Source organism: Manacus candei, unplaced genomic scaffold (assembly GCF_025592945.1).
Source record: "Manacus candei isolate 608988 ecotype Guabito, Panama unplaced genomic scaffold, ASM2559294v1 h1tg000028l, whole genome shotgun sequence".
Classification (NCBI taxonomy): domain Eukaryota; kingdom Metazoa; phylum Chordata; class Aves; order Passeriformes; family Pipridae; genus Manacus; species Manacus candei.
The window spans coordinates 11668189-11688382 of record NW_026138076.1 but is presented as its reverse complement, the minus strand read 5'-3'; the positions used below and the strand labels follow the sequence as shown (position 1 = coordinate 11688382).

The following is a 20194-nucleotide window of genomic DNA, read 5'->3' as shown; positions in this document are numbered from 1 at the left end:
TATTTTGTGGTGTCTAATGTATTGAGATTTTACAATACTTCTGCAGAGTATTCCAATTTTTGTAACATGTTAGCTGTCTTCTAAAGAAAGGATGTTAACATCCTTTCTTTACCTTGAGCATATTACACATTTTCACTGGCAGTAAATTATAATGACCATATATGACATATGTCAGAATCTGTAAAGCAGAAAAGAAAATAGTTTGCTAAAGGATGAAACTGATCCTCAAAGGAAAGAGGAAATCCTTATCAAGTAAGAAGAATGATTTCAGATACATTGCTTAATTAACTTCTTATGTTGTATTTCTTGCATCAGAAATAACAAACTTTTTGCAGTATATCTTTTATATTTACTAAACATATAGCTTCTATTTATTTAAATGCTTAAGCAAGAAAAAAAAAATCTTTCTGTTTTAATATTTCTGCTTTCTGTTTCTACTTTGGTCTTCTGCAAGTTCCTGTAATATGAGGCACAATGAATAAATGTTCTCTCTCTTCATGATACTGCTGATTTTTATGTGATTCTTAATCCTCTTTTTCCCAAGCAGGAAATGGTCATGTATTTCATGGCTCCTCAGACAGAAGCTATACAATACTTATAATCCTTTTTATTGTTTTTTGCTAGACCTTCTCCTACTTTATTTCTCTTTCTGCAGTGAAATTACCAAAATTGCATTTAGTTTTCAGTTCATTGCATGAGTTTAAAAAATATTATTTTAATATGCTACTGTATGCTCAGTCTCTCTTTTGCTTGTTGTGCTACATTCTTTGTAATTTTCACTGAGTTTGAAATTCAGTTCCAGATTACCAGCCACAGTGACTTAGTTTTGGGTTTGTTTTCCTGATTGGTAGCAGATATTGTAGAGAGTTGTAATATGTATTTATAGTTAGGAGTATTTTTTTAATCACTGCATGCCATTTTATTTAGTAACAGAGAGTTTCATGTGCAATTTTATCTCCTAGCTCTCCACTGTATTTGGGTTAAATTAACAAATTTCATAATTTCACTACTTTTCTTGTTCTGAATAATATAAAAAGCACAGGTTCTAATAGCTGCTTTCACAAATCTGTTCATGATCTCCCTCTTTATGTTAATAAATAAATAAATAAATAAATAGCATATTCTCACTTCTGACTTTCTGTTTAGTGTCTGGGGTTTTTTAATTTTTATTTTTATTCTTAATTAGATTTTTCAGCCAGTTTACTACATATGGAAATCAGATTTGCAAGTATGTAGTTCAAGACCAAGTGGTCTTTATATGATTTGATTTTAAACCAGCTTTTGGTGCATTCAGTCATTGCTCGCAGCACTCCAAGTCTATGTGTGCAGAGCAATTCCCCCTGTTCTTCCTGACTTCTCATTCTGTGGAGATACTACTCATGAGGCCTAGTAAGGAGTTGGGGATTTGTGGGCCAGAAGTCCCTCTGCTTCTCCTTCCTTTCAATGATCAGAAACAAAAGACTGAAAAAAAGTCTCTCTCTTATCCTAGAAAGGCTATACTTCCCACACCCACTTCCAGTCCCTGCTCAGGATCCCTTCTGGCTCTGTGGCTCTCCCTCAAGTAAAGCTCATCTCTGACTCCGTAGGCATTTACCTTAGCTTGGAAGAACATCCCTCTTGAAGCTCCCCAAATTTCTCCCTCTTTATGTGTCTCCCCTTTTATTCCTGTGTTCAGAGGGGGTAACTTGGGTACCTTTCAGAGTTACAAATTCTCGTTTAAGTATTGTTTTTCAATTCTAACATTTGGTTCATGATCACTTTTTTTTCTTGTCCTGGAGTCTCTTCTAATAAATGCTTCAATATGAGTAGGTTCCTCACACTTATCAGAGGGTTGTTATCAGCTGTCTTTTTTTGGATGTCGTTTGATCTACAGTTGGCCAGCAATTTTTGTCCTGAATGGCATGCAGAATGAAGCAGAAGAGAAAAACTTTAGGTGATTTGTGTCTAGTAAGCTGTACTGTCTCTATGGCTATAGAGGTTGCTTTGATTTGGGTCCTTTAAAAGCAACTTTTAAAGCAGAGGCATATATTACAATGTGTCTGAGTCAGTTTTAATATACCCGTTTGTCTTGGTGTAGGCAGGACTTCCTTACCTTTTCTTGAAAAGTGAGATTATCAAGTACAATTGCATATTTTCACAGAAGCTCAAACTCTTCTCTTGCAGACAATATGTCTCAGGGTGTGGATTTCTGTCAGATATTAATTACTTACCACCTTTTGCTGCTTCATAAAGAATGTACCTCTATTTCTGTCCAGTGAAACAAGCAGTAAGAGATCTCATAAAAAAGAAAGACAAATACCATGTGAAAAGACATTATTGGCGTATGTTTGTGTTTATTTTTACAAAAATCAGCATCGGCTATATTACTATTCTGTGTTCATATTTATAACTTATAAGTGCATCACATGCTTACACATGCAAATCTCATCATTAAAATTTATATAAAATATTTTTTTTTATTTAATTCTGAAGACATACTTGTCTTAAGAGTACTATGCTTTTTCTGATATTTAGAATAAAGTAGTAAATATTTTCAAAATAGTTATTGGTTCAAACGGTTTTTAGTGTTTGGTCTTAGATGATTATCTTTTATATGTAAAAAATTAGGGAAAATGCATCTGGTACTCACTAAATTAATATCCTACAATAAATGATCCACATATTTTTTATTCTAGGACAGCAAGGTCTATAAGCCTGCACTACTGCTTATATAGAAACTGTAGACAAGGTGATCCTCCACTTCAGTAAAATCCAGAGGGTGGAATATGTCCAGGAAATAAGAGGATGAAGGATTACATTTTAAAAAACAGGAGATATTTTAAAATAAATAGCTGAGTGAAGACCTAGAGGCTTATGTTTTATCTCAAATTATTTGTAAACAACATTCTCTCTCAGAGATTGGTATGGCATTACTGAAGGAACTGTATGTAAGCCAGACCAGGAAGATGGGACATGAGTTTATAGGAAACAGACCCTGTTCACTTAGACTTCCTTAAACAAAGTTTGCTGACTGGGGTCACAGACCAATGAAGATAAAATAATGATAACAAAATAAATATTTCTTCTTGATCTCCATTGCTTACATGTGCCTGCTATGTAAAAAATGCAATGAAACAGTCTTTCATCTTCTTTTCAGTTTGTAAGCTAATGCTTTGCCTAATTAATTTCTTCTTTTCTTTTTTTTTTTTATTTAAACTGAAAAGATTTGCATCCCATGTAAAACATTAGCAAAAATGTAATTCCCCTGGCATGATGGTGAGACTTAAATGCCTGGGCTACCCTCTCAGAAACTTTCCTGCCACTTAGACTTCATAAACTCTCCCGTGTTCTCTGCAACTTTGTCCCTTCCAAAACTTTTCTATTTATTCCAACAGGGAGGTCGCATATAGTTCAATGAATTGTCAGTATGGTGGAATTGGTGAAGGCAGCAGAGATGTCACACTTGGGTCAGTGGCAGTCTTTGCTTTTGCCATATGTGGATGCCTCCAATGTGTCCTCAGCAGTGTCTTCCTTATGCCTGCTTTTGCTTTTGCCATAGCCCTTCCATCCTAATGGGATGGAGTTCACTATCTCAGCTTGTGTGGTGGCTGATACTGCTGAATGTCTTCATGTTTCTGTCCTTGCTTCTTTCTTCCACTCTGGGAAAAACAGAGTGGGCTCCACTCCTGTGTCCTGGAAGGCTGAGAGAGGAGATGGAGGACCAGAGAGCCCTGGTTATGTGCCTCTGCCTCCCCACTCTTGTAAGTGGGATGTTTTTGTGTCCTGTCCTAAGCCCCAGAAGGGAAGCTGCTCTGACAGGTCTGGGTAGTCACAGATACAGACATTTGAGAAAGTCTCCTTCCTTCCCTTTCCACTCTCACTCTAGCTCCAAGTCCTAAGTCTTCCTGCTGCAGCTTTTGCAGCTTTCGCAGGTGTCAGTAGGTATTGGGTCTGTTTAATGATAGTTCTTGTAGACCACCATGTTTCCTTCAGGAGAGAAGCAAGAGAAGGTAAAACGTGTGTTGAAAAATGCATGGCATAGCCAAACCTGAATGGAATTTCATGAGACAAAGATGCTTCTTTGAATTTCAAAAGCCTGCTGGAAACAGTTTAAGTTGAGTTTCTCAGAAAAAAATCACAGGAACCTTAATTGAAGCAAAGTGTTAGACAATCTAATTATAGGACAGCTGACCAGTTCATCATCACTTCGTGGTTTATCAGTTGTAAAGTAACTATCAGTTTTATGAGACTAGATACAAAGCTTCCAAAATAAGCTAGCATAAAAGTTTGCCCAGTTTTCATTTCCATTATGTTTTACAATAAAAGGAGACAGTCAGTAAATTATTATAAAATCCATTTAAAATGGCATCTAGTTTTGTAAACAATGTGAAGCATCACAGAGGGTTCTTGAAGGGGGTCTTGCTGCAGTGTGATCACCCACTGCTCACTTCCATTTCCTTTGGTCAGGAATTGTTTATTGGATCAACGTTGCCAATATTCCTTAGTTCAAACACACAATCAAGAAATTTTATCCAGGAGAAATCTTTATCATTTGTGGTTTTGTTTCAAACCTTTATTTTTCAGAAAGTTAATAGTACTAAGCAGTACTAAACTTATTCTATTGAAAAGTAAAAGCAAAATATGAGTCTGAATTATGGCAACAGCTGAGTGGTATGGTATAGTGACAGATGCTTTGATCAGAAGAAGAGGTCTGCTAAACATTTCAACACACCAATAATGGCTCATCTGACTGTCATAAAATTCAGGAGAAATCAGATGCAAAGGTTTCTAGTTGTGGGATGGCAAGAATAGAAAGTGAGAAAGGCAGATTCTTCTTTCCTTGGGTGAAAGTACAAATGGACTTGGGAGGGGCATTTCTCAGAGGACAAAAGATGCTGCATGTCAAGAAAAAAAAGCAGCAATAGCAGAAAAGCAGGGATCAAGGTAGGAATGCTTTCTTTTGCAAAGTGGCGGTGCACTTTGTTCTCTGGAAGAGAAAGGAGAACAGTTATGAATTTCACTCAGAGGTCTGGAGTGGTGAATCCTCCAAGGCCTAACTTATGTGCCTGCATGTGAGTGAAAGGAAATAAGTCGTCCTGAATAAAGAGGTAGAAAAGAAAAAAGTTCCTTATTGGCCCATAAGTGTCAAGCAATTAGAGCAGGAAGATAATTTCTAAGCTAAATTGTTTAACACAGTCTTTGAGGAGTGGAGAGGGAGTGGAAGAAGAGTAGGCTTCCACCAAACTATGGGCTTCTTCATGTGCCTTGGAAATGACGGGATTTCAGGAACTGGTAGGTGAAGCTGTCTGGAGAGGGGGTGTATGTACAGTAGATTTTTCGTATTTAGTGCTTATATATGCTCATATGTTAGAGAATATTGTGACAATAATTAGAATAATATGACAATTAGCACAATTGTCATACCCTTATTTGTCTTGCATTTCAAGCAAAGTATTTTATATTCTTTTGTTTAATCATTTTTCTGCAGTCTATGAGGCAGCCAAAACTAGTGATAGTGTGAGTAAAACAGAAGGGTTCTAAAGTAAAATTTATTTGTTTTTCAGTCTCCATGAAATATAACTCTCCACATAAAAAAATGAATAACAGTAAGGGATCTGTTCTCCCCTTTCTGCACACGTGTAACTGCGTTTCGCAGCAGCAAGATTAACACACACCCATTAACTCTCTGAGAGCCTGTCTTCTGCACATTAAAAGTAGCCTAAATCTTAGGTAGGTGGATGCATGTATGTCACTGGGAAGTTGTATTTTTTAGCTTTTTACCCTTAATATTACTAGGGTCTTTTCTTGGTTGAGAGGGAAGAGAGATGGAAGCTGCAAATGATTTGCATCCAGGTGCAACTCCAGACTTTGCTCATGAAGGACAGTAAAAATCAAGCCCCTTCTAGTAAACATGGCTCTTTTCAAAGGTCAAAACAAAACATAGTGGTGGTTGTAAAACTAATTTAATTGGTTTTAAGGAGCTTTAGTGCTCATCAGAAAAAGGTGCAGCAGAAGTTAAAAGTATTCTCAGTATTGATTTTGCACTCTGTGGTAATTTTGGACCACACACACTTAGAAATAGCATGAGAGTATAAGATGAATTGAAGCCAGAATAAGAATGCAAATGTGCTGCAAATTCATACAATAATTTGACTTCAGATTTTAATATTTAGGTTTGCTTTCATATCTGACTAGCAAAGAAGACAGAATTATAAAATTGTATTAACTTCTTACTACTAAATTTTGCCTCTGAAAGCAGATAATTTTTTTGGCCTGGCTCTGTGTGTTATTTTCCGTTTTGCTCAGCCTCCCACACGCTAATGACTTCTGCATGGAATTCTCTTACCCTATGAATATATGTTCTTTTTAAGCAGAGTCTCCACAGAGTTGGAAAATGTGAATGTGAAATGAAGCTTGCCATCCTAAAAGGAGGTTAAAGATCTAGGAGCGTGTACAAGTCTATCCTGAAAGCCAGTTTTTCAATACATAATTTACGGAGGTTCTGTTACACAGGCATAATTCTGCATTTCTTTCAAGATGAATACTTCTATACCTTCAGGCATGTGATTTGTCAAGGCAGCTTTGTGGCCTGGTGGGCAATCAGAATTTGCCTTAGTGGACTGAAACGACCCAGAACAAACTCAGTACTTAATCTTCTTTATTGCTGAAATCAATAAGCACATCCATGCTAAGTGCTGACAGTCCTTATGTAGAGAGTGAAAAGTAGAAGCACCTGCTCCTTGAACTTCTAATGTTTCATGAGCCAGGAGTTTTGTTTTCTTCTTTGACAACAAACTTGTTAATTATATTTTATAATGCATAAATTAATATGAGATATTTTCTTTGTGCTAATGACACATGCAATGACACAAGATTAATGTATCTCAAATGCCATCATCCAGAATACCTAATACAGCAGTCAGTGCAAATTACTCACATAGAAAACCAAGCAGGGACAGTGGGCTCTGGCAGAGCTGGGCAGTCCAGGTAAGTAGCAAAGCTACAGCCAACCACACTGTCTCACAAGCTCCCTTCTGGAGAGTCCTGTCCTAAATAAGAGTTTTCTCCTTGCCTTAACCTAGAAGGTAGGGGTTTTTTCAGGTTTATAATGTATTTGAGGTAAGGAAATATACCAAAAGCTTAAATTAGTTTTTCTAGAGTTGTATTTTGAGGGGTAGGAACTAGATGACCTTTAAAGGAACCTTCCAACCCAAACTATCTTATGATTTTATGATTTTATTTTTTAATTACTATCTAATAACTGATTGCCTCTGCATTTGCATGTAACATTTGTACTTACAGCTTGTCCTGAAGAGAATGAATAATAACAATAAAAATGAGAGCCACTGAATGGGCCAAAGATACTCAGAAGACAAGTGGTTTATAACTTTTATAAATTCAGAATAACCATGAAGTTATGCTCTATCTCTTTGGGAAATAGCCAGAATTTTGCACTCCACCGATATCTGTGGATGAGGAAGAAATAAAAGTAACTTTGTGTCCAAGCCAACCATGAGATCTAATGCCATTTATACCCATCAAAATTAGTAGCTTATGACAGATACAGTTAAGACAAGCTTGTTATCAAATTTTGGCTCTGGAGCTGTTTGCTTATTCATGTGCCTGTTTATACCATTTTTGTTTACTTGATACTGGAAAGTAATCAGAAAAAAAAAGTTATACTGAATTATGAGTGCTGTCAAGTTTTGTATCAAAAGTATTAAACTTTAAAGAAAATAGTCATTTAAATTCAATTTTTTCTGGTCCCACAGTCTTATCTTGTTTTAGACTTTTGTTTAAACTGTTCCTTCCCTTTTATTTTCTCTTTATTTGGAGTTGATTCAATGACACAGTCTTTTTTTTATTTCTTGCAGATGTTGAAATGGTGAAACACTCTCTACCTCTGGAGCAGTGCACAGCAGCCATGACATCTCTGGTCCTCTGTGGAAGGTACACTGCAGCCTGCTTCTGAACTATTATGACATGTCTCTAGCAATCAGAAAGAAAAGCTGGGAAGAGCATGTGACCCAGTGGATGGGATTGGCTCTGGAGTCTGTGGAGTACAATACAGCATGTCGTCACGGACTTGTAGCTGATAACTTGCAGACAAGTATGGAAAAAGATGAGGTTTTGAGTGTGGATCGGAAAGAAAAGTGTGCTTCCTTTCCAGAGTGCTGCTATGGTGGAGAGATGACTGGCTTCCCTGAAAAGCAGCTGGGAAATGTTTCAAAGGAGGTGGATGAAAATGATAACCATGAGGATGAGGAGCATTTTCTGGAGGCCAGCACAGAAACCCTAGTTCATGTGTCTGATGATGATGATGATGACTATTCAGCACTCAACCTGGATAGTGTTAATTACCACATCACTGCTGTAGGAAGTGAACCAAAAGATGAAGGGCAGAGTTTAAATGGAGCAGGGTCCTTAGCACAGATGGTACCAATAACAGAGGGTAACAAGGCAGCTGAATCATCTGGCATAATTGGAGATGTAAGTGAGGAACCTGGCTGTGACACAGTTCATAAAGAGGAGAGGAAAAATGATGATGTTTCCGGCAGTATTGACCAAAGCCTGGAGCTTTGTAATTATGAAGGCTTAAATGAAGTAGTAGATGTAGAGAAAGAAAATTGTTTTAATTCTCCAAATGTGAAAGAAATTATTATGCCTGGGAAGCAGCTGCTTCATACTGCTGTAATTGCACAACAGCGCCGGAAATCTGATGCTTTCAAAGACGGGCTTGGAAAGTCTGAGTGCAATGTGGTAGAGAGTGGGATTTCTTCTGAATCATGTACCAGTAGTGATAGACAGCTCTGTTCAGCAGTGGAATCCAGCAACTGTCTTATGCAATCTCCTCCTTGCTCTCACATCCCAGCAGTGGAAAATGGTCTGGATGAAAGAGGTTTCACAGAACCTCAAGTGGCCCCTGAAAACAAATGCCTTTCAAATGTCAGTTCAGCAGAAGACATTCAGTGTTTACATGTAAGGAATCATTTGACCACACAAGAATATTCAGACAGTCAAGTGAAACTGCGCAAAAGAAAGGTAGGATACTTATAGGCTGCAGACATTTTTTTGAATGTTTTCTCCCAATTTCTTATGACAATGGCTGCAGACATTTTTTTGAATGTTTTCTCCCAATTTCTTATGACAATGATACTGTGCCTAATTCATTGCAGAGAAAAAGTGATTTTTCAGCTTTGTTTCATCAATTTATCAAATTCAAACTGTTTCAAGACACCTATGTCTATACAACAACTAAATTTTAGGAGCTCTTTTTAAGATCTGAAAATGGCTGAGTTATAAACTTGTATGGTGCCTTATATTCACTTAATATATATTATTTTGTATGCTTCATACATGCTGTTCAAGGATATAAGTGTCTTCTATGGGTTTGGTTTTATTTTTGGTTTTCTGTTGCTATCAGGTGTCATTATCTGTTTCCTCTGAGGAAACAAATTGTGTCCAGGAGTTTGGAAGCCTTAGTGAAAAAAGAGAACAGGGGAAAAGTGCAACAAAACTTTAAAAGGGAAAAAAAGGAGCAGAAACATTTTGCAGTAGTTCTTTGTTTTTCAGCTCAGCCCCATGAGCTTATGTTCTTGCAAAAACAAGTATTGCTGATTTTGGAACAATGTTTTGTAATTTTAAAGCAACAAGAGAGTTTCACTGTCTTCACAAAATAAGGAAGGGTATCATTACAAAACTGTAATGGGCAGATTCTCTGGCAATAAAACTCCCATTGGCTTTAATGGAAGCAAACGTGCTGACTGTGGCTCTATGGAATTCTTCTTGAAGTCTGGCTTTTCCAGCTATGCTGCTTATTTTAGCTAATAACCAATTTGTAATTGTTTACTTCTCTCTGCCTTTTTACATTTAACACCATCCAGCCTCTTTTGTCTGGCTTTTTTTTTTGTGTGTTTTTTCTTTTTTTAATAAATATGGTTTCTGTTAATTGTGTGGGTTTTCTTCTATCAGGTACAGTGTCTCAGTAGCTGTTTCACTAAAGCACAAATTCACATATCTAAAGTACTCTGTACCAACACAGCATCCTGAGCTGCTGGCCATTGCTTCCTTGTGTTGACCCTTTGGTAATATTAACACTAGATTGATATGGTCAGAAGCTACAAGCAACTTTTTCAAAAGGTTTCAGAAGCTCTCAAAGCCAGTCTTCCTTTTTAGTTCATGCAATTACAGTCAATGCAGCAACTGCTCAACTGATCTCACATTAACTATGGCTCAGAGTTACAATTAAGAAACAGAAACCTGTCTGGCAGTACCAGACATGCTAAACTTATATATCTGTAGAAAATGGTTCAAGTTTAAAAACAGAAAATTAACCAAATTAACATAATATTTGAGAACTAATTGACTATTATAACCATATTTTCAGCTGGTCTACTTTAGCATTTCATTTTCTTTTTTTAAGTGTAAAAGTAAAAACAATTATATTAAGTATAGTTGCTGATGTCCATGTATACATATACATGTATTCATATTGTTAGCATGCTATATTTTTTTAATAGCTTTGATCATGCTAGTATCTCCTTGTATTTTGTTTTGAGGTCACGTACTCATCTTTTAAATATACGTTTATGAGAATATTTGAGAATGTGTGTACTATTTGTGTTCGTGCCATTAAATATTTTAAAAGACAGAATATAAACATTCTAGTGAGATTAATGGTGAGAAAACCTAAGAAAGGATATTAGCATAAAAAGGAGCAAAACAAGGAGTTGCTTCAAGGAAGGTTGGGCATTACGTGGCTGCAACAACTGTGAAGTTGTGTAGTGTAAAAGGGATTGGAGTCTGTAAACCTGAAGGAGACCTCATATCCCTTTGGTTAAAGAAATCTTTGCCAATCACTGTGAAACGTATGGCAAAGAGGAAAAGATATGATCTGCTATCATTTGTGGTATTATTTATCTCTAAGTTCTCAGGGACTTTTACAAACAGCATTCCTGCATATGGGGTTTTATCACTTATATCTAACCATGCACTATTTTACAAAAGTCTGTCTGTGTTGGTAATAGTGTGCAATGAAAAATGTGTCTATGTTTATAAACTTCTCCTCAAAGCCACTTCTGTAATTTTAAGAAAACATTAGAAAAACTAGACTTGAAACTGAATCCATCCATAAAAGCCAAGTATTTGCTTTGCAGTGACAGGAAGACTTAAGGGATTGGGTATGGCATATAAAACCATTTCTCTCAAGGTCAGCAGTTCAAACAGTGCAGTTAAAGCCTAAAACAGCACTGTCTGATTAATGCTCGGTGTCAATTATAGTTGCATATAAATATGTGCCCATGAAAGTCAGAATATGGGAAAAGGCACATGGAGATGAATTGCTGAAGGTATTTGGGCACCTAAATCTTGAGGTAGCACCTTGGGTGATCATAGAAAAGTACTGATCTTTAGACACTTCCATGGCAGTTAAGAACTTAGGACCTTAGAGTAGACACCATTCTGCTCTTTCTGGTAATAAATTCTTCTGAAAATCTGTTTCTCATTAACATATTTTAAAGTGCTTTTAATTGTGGCAATAGAGCATGACCTTCCCTCTTATCTTTAGATCAGCTGTCTCCAAACTGAAGCTGAGGTGAGAGACAGTGTGGAATTGCTATGCTTGCTCTGCAGACAGATGCAGATTTGAGGGCTTAAGGGCTTAAAGTTTAGCATCTTTGACCAGCACTACCTCCATATCAGTAAATTGCTTTAGTCATGATGGATATACTGACACTGAAGATGCTTTTTTCAAACATGTCCAGCTGCTGCAGCATTCTTTGCTTCCTCAAGTCACCAGAGTTCAGATGGTTGATACACAGCATCTCTTTTCCTTTGCTTTCTCAGAAAGACTTCCTAAGGCTCGGAAATAGGAAGGACCTGAATTTAATTGTGAGAAGTTAATGATGTTAGGTCTAATTTAAAGATACACAGTAATCAAGCTTTCCTGTTTCTGTGTTGACTGATAATCAATTCAGTTTATCCACAACATGAAGTTGATGGTTATTAATGATTCAGAGTAGCAGAAGCATAAATGGATTAACTATATGTGGGTACAAAAACTAGAGCCTTCTGTATGCTTTTCTGGCTTAAATAAATTTTAAAACAGTCACTTCACTTGAGAATTGTGCATTCTGAATTTCCAAAGATTGGAATAATCTTTGGAAATAATAAGCAACAGCTTATTGGGGTATTGCAACAGTTCACATTTTTGTTCATATGTATAAGGCAAAAGAGCATTTAGAGAATAATATTATACAAAACCAGAAGAGTATCAACTTTTAAGAGAATACAACAAAAGGAGAGTATTTAATTACTATACACTGATTTCAAAATGGAAGAAAATGACCATTATCTTATAAACAAACTTTCAAATTATTGCATGTGCCTCATTTTTATGCATTCTCTAAGCTGCTTATCACATCAAGCTTAGGCAAAGCCAGAAAAATCGTTGCTGGGGAATGTTAAATAGGTGCACAAATTAAGCAGATCTCTAACACATTAATTTCAGTTCTTTTACATCACAAAAAAAAGCTACTTTATTCAGCATCAGCAAAAAAAGGTGGATTGAGGCATACAGTTTCACAGTACATTCTCATCACTCACTTCCCAAACACAATCACACCTGCAGTGTTGCAGCCAGCATTTTGTAAATGCAATTTTTAAAACAAGGCTAACACAACTCTTTTGAATGATGGATCAGTAAAGGTATAGAAAGTCATCATGGTGAAGTATCACTCTGAACATTTTGATTAAAAATCCATGACATTTAAAAAAAAAGTAAAGCATCAATAAATTCCACCTACAAAAGAAATTTTGGCTTGTTCCCTATATTTCATTGTTCTTCCACACTCTCCCTTAGATTTTATTTCTAGAGATCATTCAAATGTGAAGAAAACAGCTACAGAACCAACTGTGACTGTTCACTTCTCTCTCCTGTAGGATAATGTTATATTACCCATTATGTTTAATAAAATGCAAAGTGACTTATGACTGTGGGGGAAAAAAAAAAGAAGCAACAAAACCACCATATATAATGGGAATTAGCACTGGGTTCAATGCAGGGGATTATAATATCCCTGTATTTAAGGAGAGGTGGAGATGAAGGATTGAAAATCGTTCCGCATGCAAAAGGAAAGAATTACTATTAGTAGGTTTTTTAATAAGGCTCAGGAAGTTGTAGTTAATATTTAAAACCAAAATTAAATCCACAAGCTAGTACCAAAAGTTTGAGGGGGGGAGGGGAATTGTGAAAAGATAAACAGATGTTTTCAGTCAATGTACACAAACCTACAAGAAATATGTTCTGATTTGATCCAGAGTAAATGCAGGAGACTTTCCTCACATGTATATGGGCTGCTTTGAATACAATATAGTTCAATATCTGAATGTCAGAAGAAAAACAACTGAATTAGTATACACAGATGAACAATTACATATCAAAATTGTTTGTTACCTGATCAATTGTTTTTTCTTGGTTTGGATATTTACACTTGCATGCCTCTACACTTGCAGGTAAACAAGTTTACTGAAAATCTGTCATTTATGGCAATAATTAAGTATTTTTCATGTCCTATGTTTTATATTTCAGATTGTAAACATGTAAGAAAAAAAAGTTGCTCTGTAATCAGCCCTTTTTGGTGTACAAATTCCTCATCTCTCTTTTATGAGACTTTTGATTTTAATATTTACTGCTTGCAGTTCTTCATGGTGGCCTGCTTAGGAGCTTTCCAGTTTCAAACAATTGATGTTATCTCAAAGTCATTCTTGCAAGACCAAAGAATATAACAGTCCGTGCTATTCCTAATGCTCACTATTCTTGCTATTATTTTAATTAAGATTTCTAGATCAAACGCTGTGTGCTTTGCAAAGGATATTTAGGGAAATAGCTAATAACAGCAGCTTCCACTGTCAAAGAGATGAAAATTAATTTAAGAACAAGATTATCAGAAGAATTGCAGTAAATGTCAAAAGAAAGCTGGGTAGCAGGTAAACTGGGTTGACACAGGTCTTTGGAACAGTGCTTTTTTCCCACAGGAAAGCTGTGAGTTTTTAAAATGTTGTTTTACATTTCCTGTACTGTTGCAATAAAATTTAATTCTTTATTTCATCAATTATAATTATACTAATGTGAGAAAACAAAAAAATTGCTTACTTGGATTCAAACCTTTCCATCTGCATTTGCTCCTTGAGTATTACATGTGTACATGAGACATGAAGGCTGACTTTCTTCCATTACGACTGGAATTAAATTCTCTTTTACAATGCCAAGACTATGCATTTCATGTCAAGTTAGAAAGTTAGGTTCTTCCAGGAGCTTCTGTTTCTATCACCCTGTAAATTGATTTCACATGAAACCTGTGGAGTTTTGCCTGCTGGTTCCCACTAAGGTACCTGGGAGAGACAGTAGAAAAGCTTCCCAAAAAACCATAAGAGCTACCTGTTTTACTGGAATTGTTTCTTTGCAACATTTTCCATGCCATCTCTTCTATTCACGTTGCATAATCCTTTTCAACTGAGCATTTAAAAAGTGATGTGAGCTTGTTGTGAACAATAGTATCCCACATTTTAGGTATTTTTCTTATTTCATTGCTGTTAATATACTGGAGACCAAGTTTCCAGCTCTGACACAAGTGTCTTTCTGAAGTGTTAATCTCCCTTTACCTCGGTTCAGTCTTTGTTGAATTGGGATAATTTAATGGTTCATTATTTTTTTCATAACCATTTTTAATTTAGCTTTTAAGACTTTTAGAGTGCTTTTGTTGTTTTTATTTTATAGAGACTGGTTTAATTGGGATCCAGTCTAAAATATTGCTACATAAGTAGTACTATCTGGGCTTTTTGGTGTTGCATTGCAAGAGGTTAGCATAGGAGAAGCAAGCATACAAGATAAAAGTACCAATAAAACCAAATAAAAACAACAGTAATGTGCAGGAAATCTTAATTAAAAATGGAAACATGCATTTTGCTGTATCCTGTTTTTGCAATAGCGAATTGAATTTACCTCTTTCTGAGGTTGAGTCTGCAAACATGTATCGGTAACTTTAGAGACTAGAGAAACTAGTTACTATGGAGGTATTAGCACTGCAAAGTTATTTTCAAATTATATGGTTCTCTAACTATATTTCCTGTACAGTTCAGACCTGCACTTCTGCCAGAGTAGATTAATTTTCGTGTACAGAGATTAATAATATAACCTTGGTATCTAGGAAATGTTTTTTCTTAATTTTGTAAAGGGCAATGGCAAATGCACATATTGGAAATCCGATAATCTCTTTTTAAAGGTAATCTTTCAAACAGCAGAAATCTGTTTCATCAGGTGTGAAATTTGGATTTGCTTTTATACCATTTCTGCATCTCTTATAATTTTTGAACTTTCTATAGGTTTTTTTAAAGGTTCTCAAATTTTTCTGAAGGTTTTAGGAAAGAGCATTAATCTTTTCTTCCAAACTCATAATTTAGATATGAACACCATCAAAAATTGATGAGAGATCTTAAGTCACAACAGCTTTTTGAAAGGTTTGCTGCTACCCACAACTTAGAGCTATAGTCTGTAGTAGTAGTACAGTGGGCAACTATTACTGAAATCCACAGTTGCTTCACCACAAAGAATTTGCTGCATTTGCACATTGTTATTAAACGGTCGTAGTTTTGAAGGCATCGGGAAGAATCTGGCAAGAAGTGCAAGTAAAGCAAAACAAAGTATGATTCCTTTGTAAAAAAAAAAAAGAAGCCTCCTTAGCTGTCATGAATATTTGTTTCTCTTCTGCATTGAAAACTTGCTTTCTAAATTTACCATGTAATAATGAAAATGTGGTTCAAAAATATAAATGGACTAAAACAGTTGCATTTACATTTTTAAAAATTACATATTATCTATGGTAATTCGTAGAAAGTGGTGGTCATAAAGCACTCCTATTATTGTGGTTACATGACCATGAATTTTCTCAGTTGCTCTCACAATAATATGTATCATAAATATTATCTCCATCTGGGAAGCTAAAGAATGCTTTCCCACAGACTTCCTTTGTGTTTGGACTGAAGTATGATGTATTTCAAACAATGTGAAAAGTATTTAAAACAAGTTCAGAGCAGAATGGGATGATTGCCAGGCCATTACAGTATAACCTTTATGCAAATTTTACTTTGACACATTTTTGTGGCAATGTTCAGCAATAAATTTTAAAACCTGACAGCGTTGTCTAGACTGCAAACCAAGAGCCTGTTGCACATCAAGTTATGCTTGGAGCTGAGCTACCTAAAATGGTCATGAAAGTATTTGTATTTATACCCAGTTCGTAGTCACACACTACTGCTTCACCAAAATCATACTACATGTTTCCAGGGACCAATGTAGAGAGCTTTAGTGTCACGCCATGTACACTCAGAGACTCCTAGTTTTGTCCAGATTTGCAGTATTAACTGGAAGAAAACTTCTAAAACATTTTTAGTTTTGATTTTAAAATGAATCTTTAAAAAATCCTTACTGGTAAATGTCAATTATTTACTGTTTGCAGTCTATAAATTCCCAGTGGTAGGTCATATTAAATGGACCAATGACCACTTGCTAAAATGACACCAGATTTTTAACTAACGTCAGACTTTTAAGGGAAGCTGTCTTGGAAGAAATAGTATGTGAAACCTTTAACAAATGAGAAGTGGAGTTAAGACACTTGAGCAAAACCCTCTGGACTATATGACATCACTGTTCACAACACACTTTTCCATTGGTTAAAGAAAAATTTTTTTAAAGAAGGACTTTGCTTCCTAGAGCTATTCCTCTGGCACTATCACAAGCATAATATTCACTTTGAGTTAACAATCAAGTGAAAACTGAGAGACCTAAGAAGCACACTGAGAAACAGCTTCCATCAAAAAACAGCAAATACAGCAGTAACCAGAAAAGTCAGTATTAGAGCACCACAGCCTATATTAAAGAGCCTTTGAAGCTGTAGCTATGGCAGAGCAGCTTCTTCATCACAGCTCTCTACTACAGACGTGACCTGTGCTAAAGGCTAAAGCTTATATATTAGTGGTGCTGTGTAAAAGGAGGAGACAGAGAAGAATGCCCCACCTTGGCCAGCTCTGGGGGCTGAGGCTTTACAATGATATGGTCTTTGCTACTGCTATCAAGGCGTATTTGGCCATAGTAATATGGTTGTGGGTAAGTCCATGGGTATCTGACCAATTCCTATGTGATAGTTAAAAGCGAACAAGCAAAGAGACACCGTCGTGAGCTGAACTGTAAAAAGCAGGAGCCATCTGCAAAGTGTGTAGCACGGAGTTTTTTTGTTGGTGGTGTTTTGGTTTGGTTTCTTTTTTTTTTTTGCTTCCCATCATGACGGTACATATGATTGAAACACCTAAACATGTGCTGCTTATGTTTATGTCCTTTTACTCCTCTCTCTTAAAGACAACATAGAAAGTTTGTAAAGACAAGGAGGTTTATGTCACAGATAATACACAGGGTGTATTGCATATGGCTTACAAAATGAAACAATACTGCTTTGGCTGCCAAAAACTATTCCAAGCTCCAGAGGATATGGCCTAAAATGGTTGTGAATTCAAATTTAGAGGGGTATTCTTCTTCCTATGAAAAAAATCTAGGCAACACTATATGTGTGAGCGTCTGTGTGCATTGGGGTAAATGTATAGCAATTGTATACCAGATCCTTGCTGCTTTTCAGAACTCTGTCACAGCTAATGTCTAATGCTTTTACAGCAATGGAACATAAGAACTTGGCTTATGTACACAACATTAATGAGGAATTAGCTCACTGTAACATAAGGATGTCCTTCAATAATGTGACATATTACAGCAATAACTTTCATATCTTGTTTCACATTGTTTTTGCAATCTCACCTTACATAAGACTTAGAATAGCAAATGCAATATGTAAAATATTTATGTTAAATGAAGTTTATTTACCCTTTCCTGTAAGTTGCCTCCATCCCGAACTCCCAAATCTTTTTTGCGTGCAGCACATCCAATTAAACAAAGGTTCCTATTTGAATATCTTGACTGTCTTAATTATCTGGAAAGTTTTGCTTTAACATAAAATGTATTATCTCATATACCCATTAAAAAAAAATCTTTAAGGAGCTGATTCTGTTCTTGTACTACATGTTTTAATCTCTTGGGTGGTATCCTCAACCTTCTTAAAAAAAGATGGTTTGCATGCACTAGTCATCACTGATACGTGATTCATGGCTGTTTGATATGAAGGCATGAAAAAAATTCAGCAATGCTAAAGCTCATGGCTTGTGTTGCATGTAAATAATTGCATGTAGCTTCAAAATAAAAGCTGACATCTTTACTACATTGAAAATGAAAAAGCATGACCACAAGTAAAAATTTGGGAATTTAAACTATTTTCTTACATCCAGATTTTCTGAAGCACACTTCTGATAAATGCCAAGCTGTATTTATCATACACAAATTTAGTGGTGACTGTATGTGTACATTACACCTCACTACATCTGCTGAATTTATTCCAGCATGTTAAACTCACCTGTTTACAAATATTCTCTACTGTTCGGTAGAAGATGACAAGATGATGTGGTAAATGAATGCTGTGCTGTTTAGGCTTTACACTTACAGGAAGCAAAATTCACAGAGTGAATATGAGAAAAGATGAGGGACAAAGGACAGAGATCTTGAGAAACTATCTTAGAGGTGGGATAAAACTAGAAAATAAATAGATGAAAATTCATTGATTTTCCATGTAAAGTGATAATTCAACTCTTAATTGCACAAAGCTTTCCCAGCTCATGAAAATTACTCCCAGTTGACCAATTTGTCTGTTTCCAGGTCTTTCTCAATCCTGCTAATATCAAAGATAATTTGGGGAGTTTTTCTATATTCAACCTTGATTTATATTCTTGTGGGTAAATATTCTGCAGGACTCATAATTTATCACATTTCACAAACATTTTATTAAGCTGTTAGAAATGTCATATTTTAATTTTTACTGTAGGTTCTTTTGGATGATATGTTTTAAATCAATGGCTTGTGCTTTTGCAGACTGAAGCCTATGAATAGTTATGACTGTGGGGAAATCAGCTTTAATCAGATTCAGAAGAAATACATATATTCCTGAATTTTGGTCTCTTGGGAATAGTAACAGTAGCCTTATATTAGAATTTCTCTAGGTTATCCACACTCTTTGTTAGACATAAAAAACTTTTCTTAAGCCAGAGTCTTCTAGTCAGTGTATTAAGATCACTGGTTTTTCCCTCTACCCTTGCCTTTTCACAAATGCTTTGGGGTTTGATTTCCCTCGTTTCATGTACTAAGCTGAATGCAATATTAAACGTTTTAGCTTTTTGGGGCTTATGTGCATATAAGGGAAAGATCACTTGGTGACATGAGAATAATGTGTATTTTATTCCTTGCAAGTATCATTTCACAGGGTTTGATTTTGTGCTCAAGGCAGCAGCCAAGCAGAGCTGTGCAGTCACATGAACAGATTAGGAAGGGAATATGAAGTTGTTAGTGAAAAGGGTGAACTACTTCCATGACTCTGCTCCACTTTGGTGTGTGGGGAGAGTGGTCTCAAACACTCTCAATTTCTAGCACTACTCTAGTAGTGATAGTGATATCTAGTCCCCTTGTCCAGCATTCATTTCTGCAGTTGTGTAAAATGCGTACTCAAATCCATTTAAGAGTCTGACAAAAACCTAACTATTATGTGTCCATTTCATAACTTCCTTATGGGTATATCTGCAGTGACTTTGTCCCTGATTTTGGGTGCTCTCTCTTAGTTCTTTCCATTATGCTTAGTTTGTGGAGGACAAGCTCTCTTGTGTCAACAGCACTGCCTCATGAAGCACAGTAACAGCAGTTTAAATGTCAGCACTGTTAGTCATTGATGATTGTCTTAGGGTTTAAATAGAAGTTTCTTACTTTTTAGCCACTGTGTTCAGAGGGAGTGCTTACCAGCAGCAAAGTATAATTGTGGAGCTTTGATCTTTGCTTTGAAATGTCTTTTTAAGTGTAAAGAAAACTTGTCTGTGCTGAGAACGACATTAGAAGCTATTTCTGGAGTTAGACCAGGATTCTGAAGGTGAAAGGACACTTCTCTAGCTCTCTCAACAAGTCCCTGGGAAAGTTAAAAATAAGTCTTGCTTAAAAAAAAATTGGCACTCGTTATTTGAGAAAATTTTTTTATTCCAGGAACTGCCTCATGTAGCAGAAATTTATTTACCATCTGTGTAG

At 35.9% G+C, this 20194-nt stretch overlaps 1 protein-coding gene across 4 annotated transcripts in view; it reads left to right on the top strand.

Moving 5' to 3' along the window:
• Window positions 1-20194, top strand: part of DLC1 (DLC1 Rho GTPase activating protein) — a 259503-nt gene that overhangs the window by 43813 nt on the left and 195496 nt on the right. For all 4 annotated transcript variants that reach the window (XM_051790262.1, XM_051790260.1, XM_051790259.1 and 1 more), the window contains exon 2: window positions 7854-9021. In XM_051790262.1, the coding sequence (XP_051646222.1) occupies window positions 7963-9021 (1059 nt within the window). In that variant the 5' untranslated portion in view covers window positions 7854-7962. The remainder of the gene's footprint in view (window positions 1-7853; window positions 9022-20194) is intronic.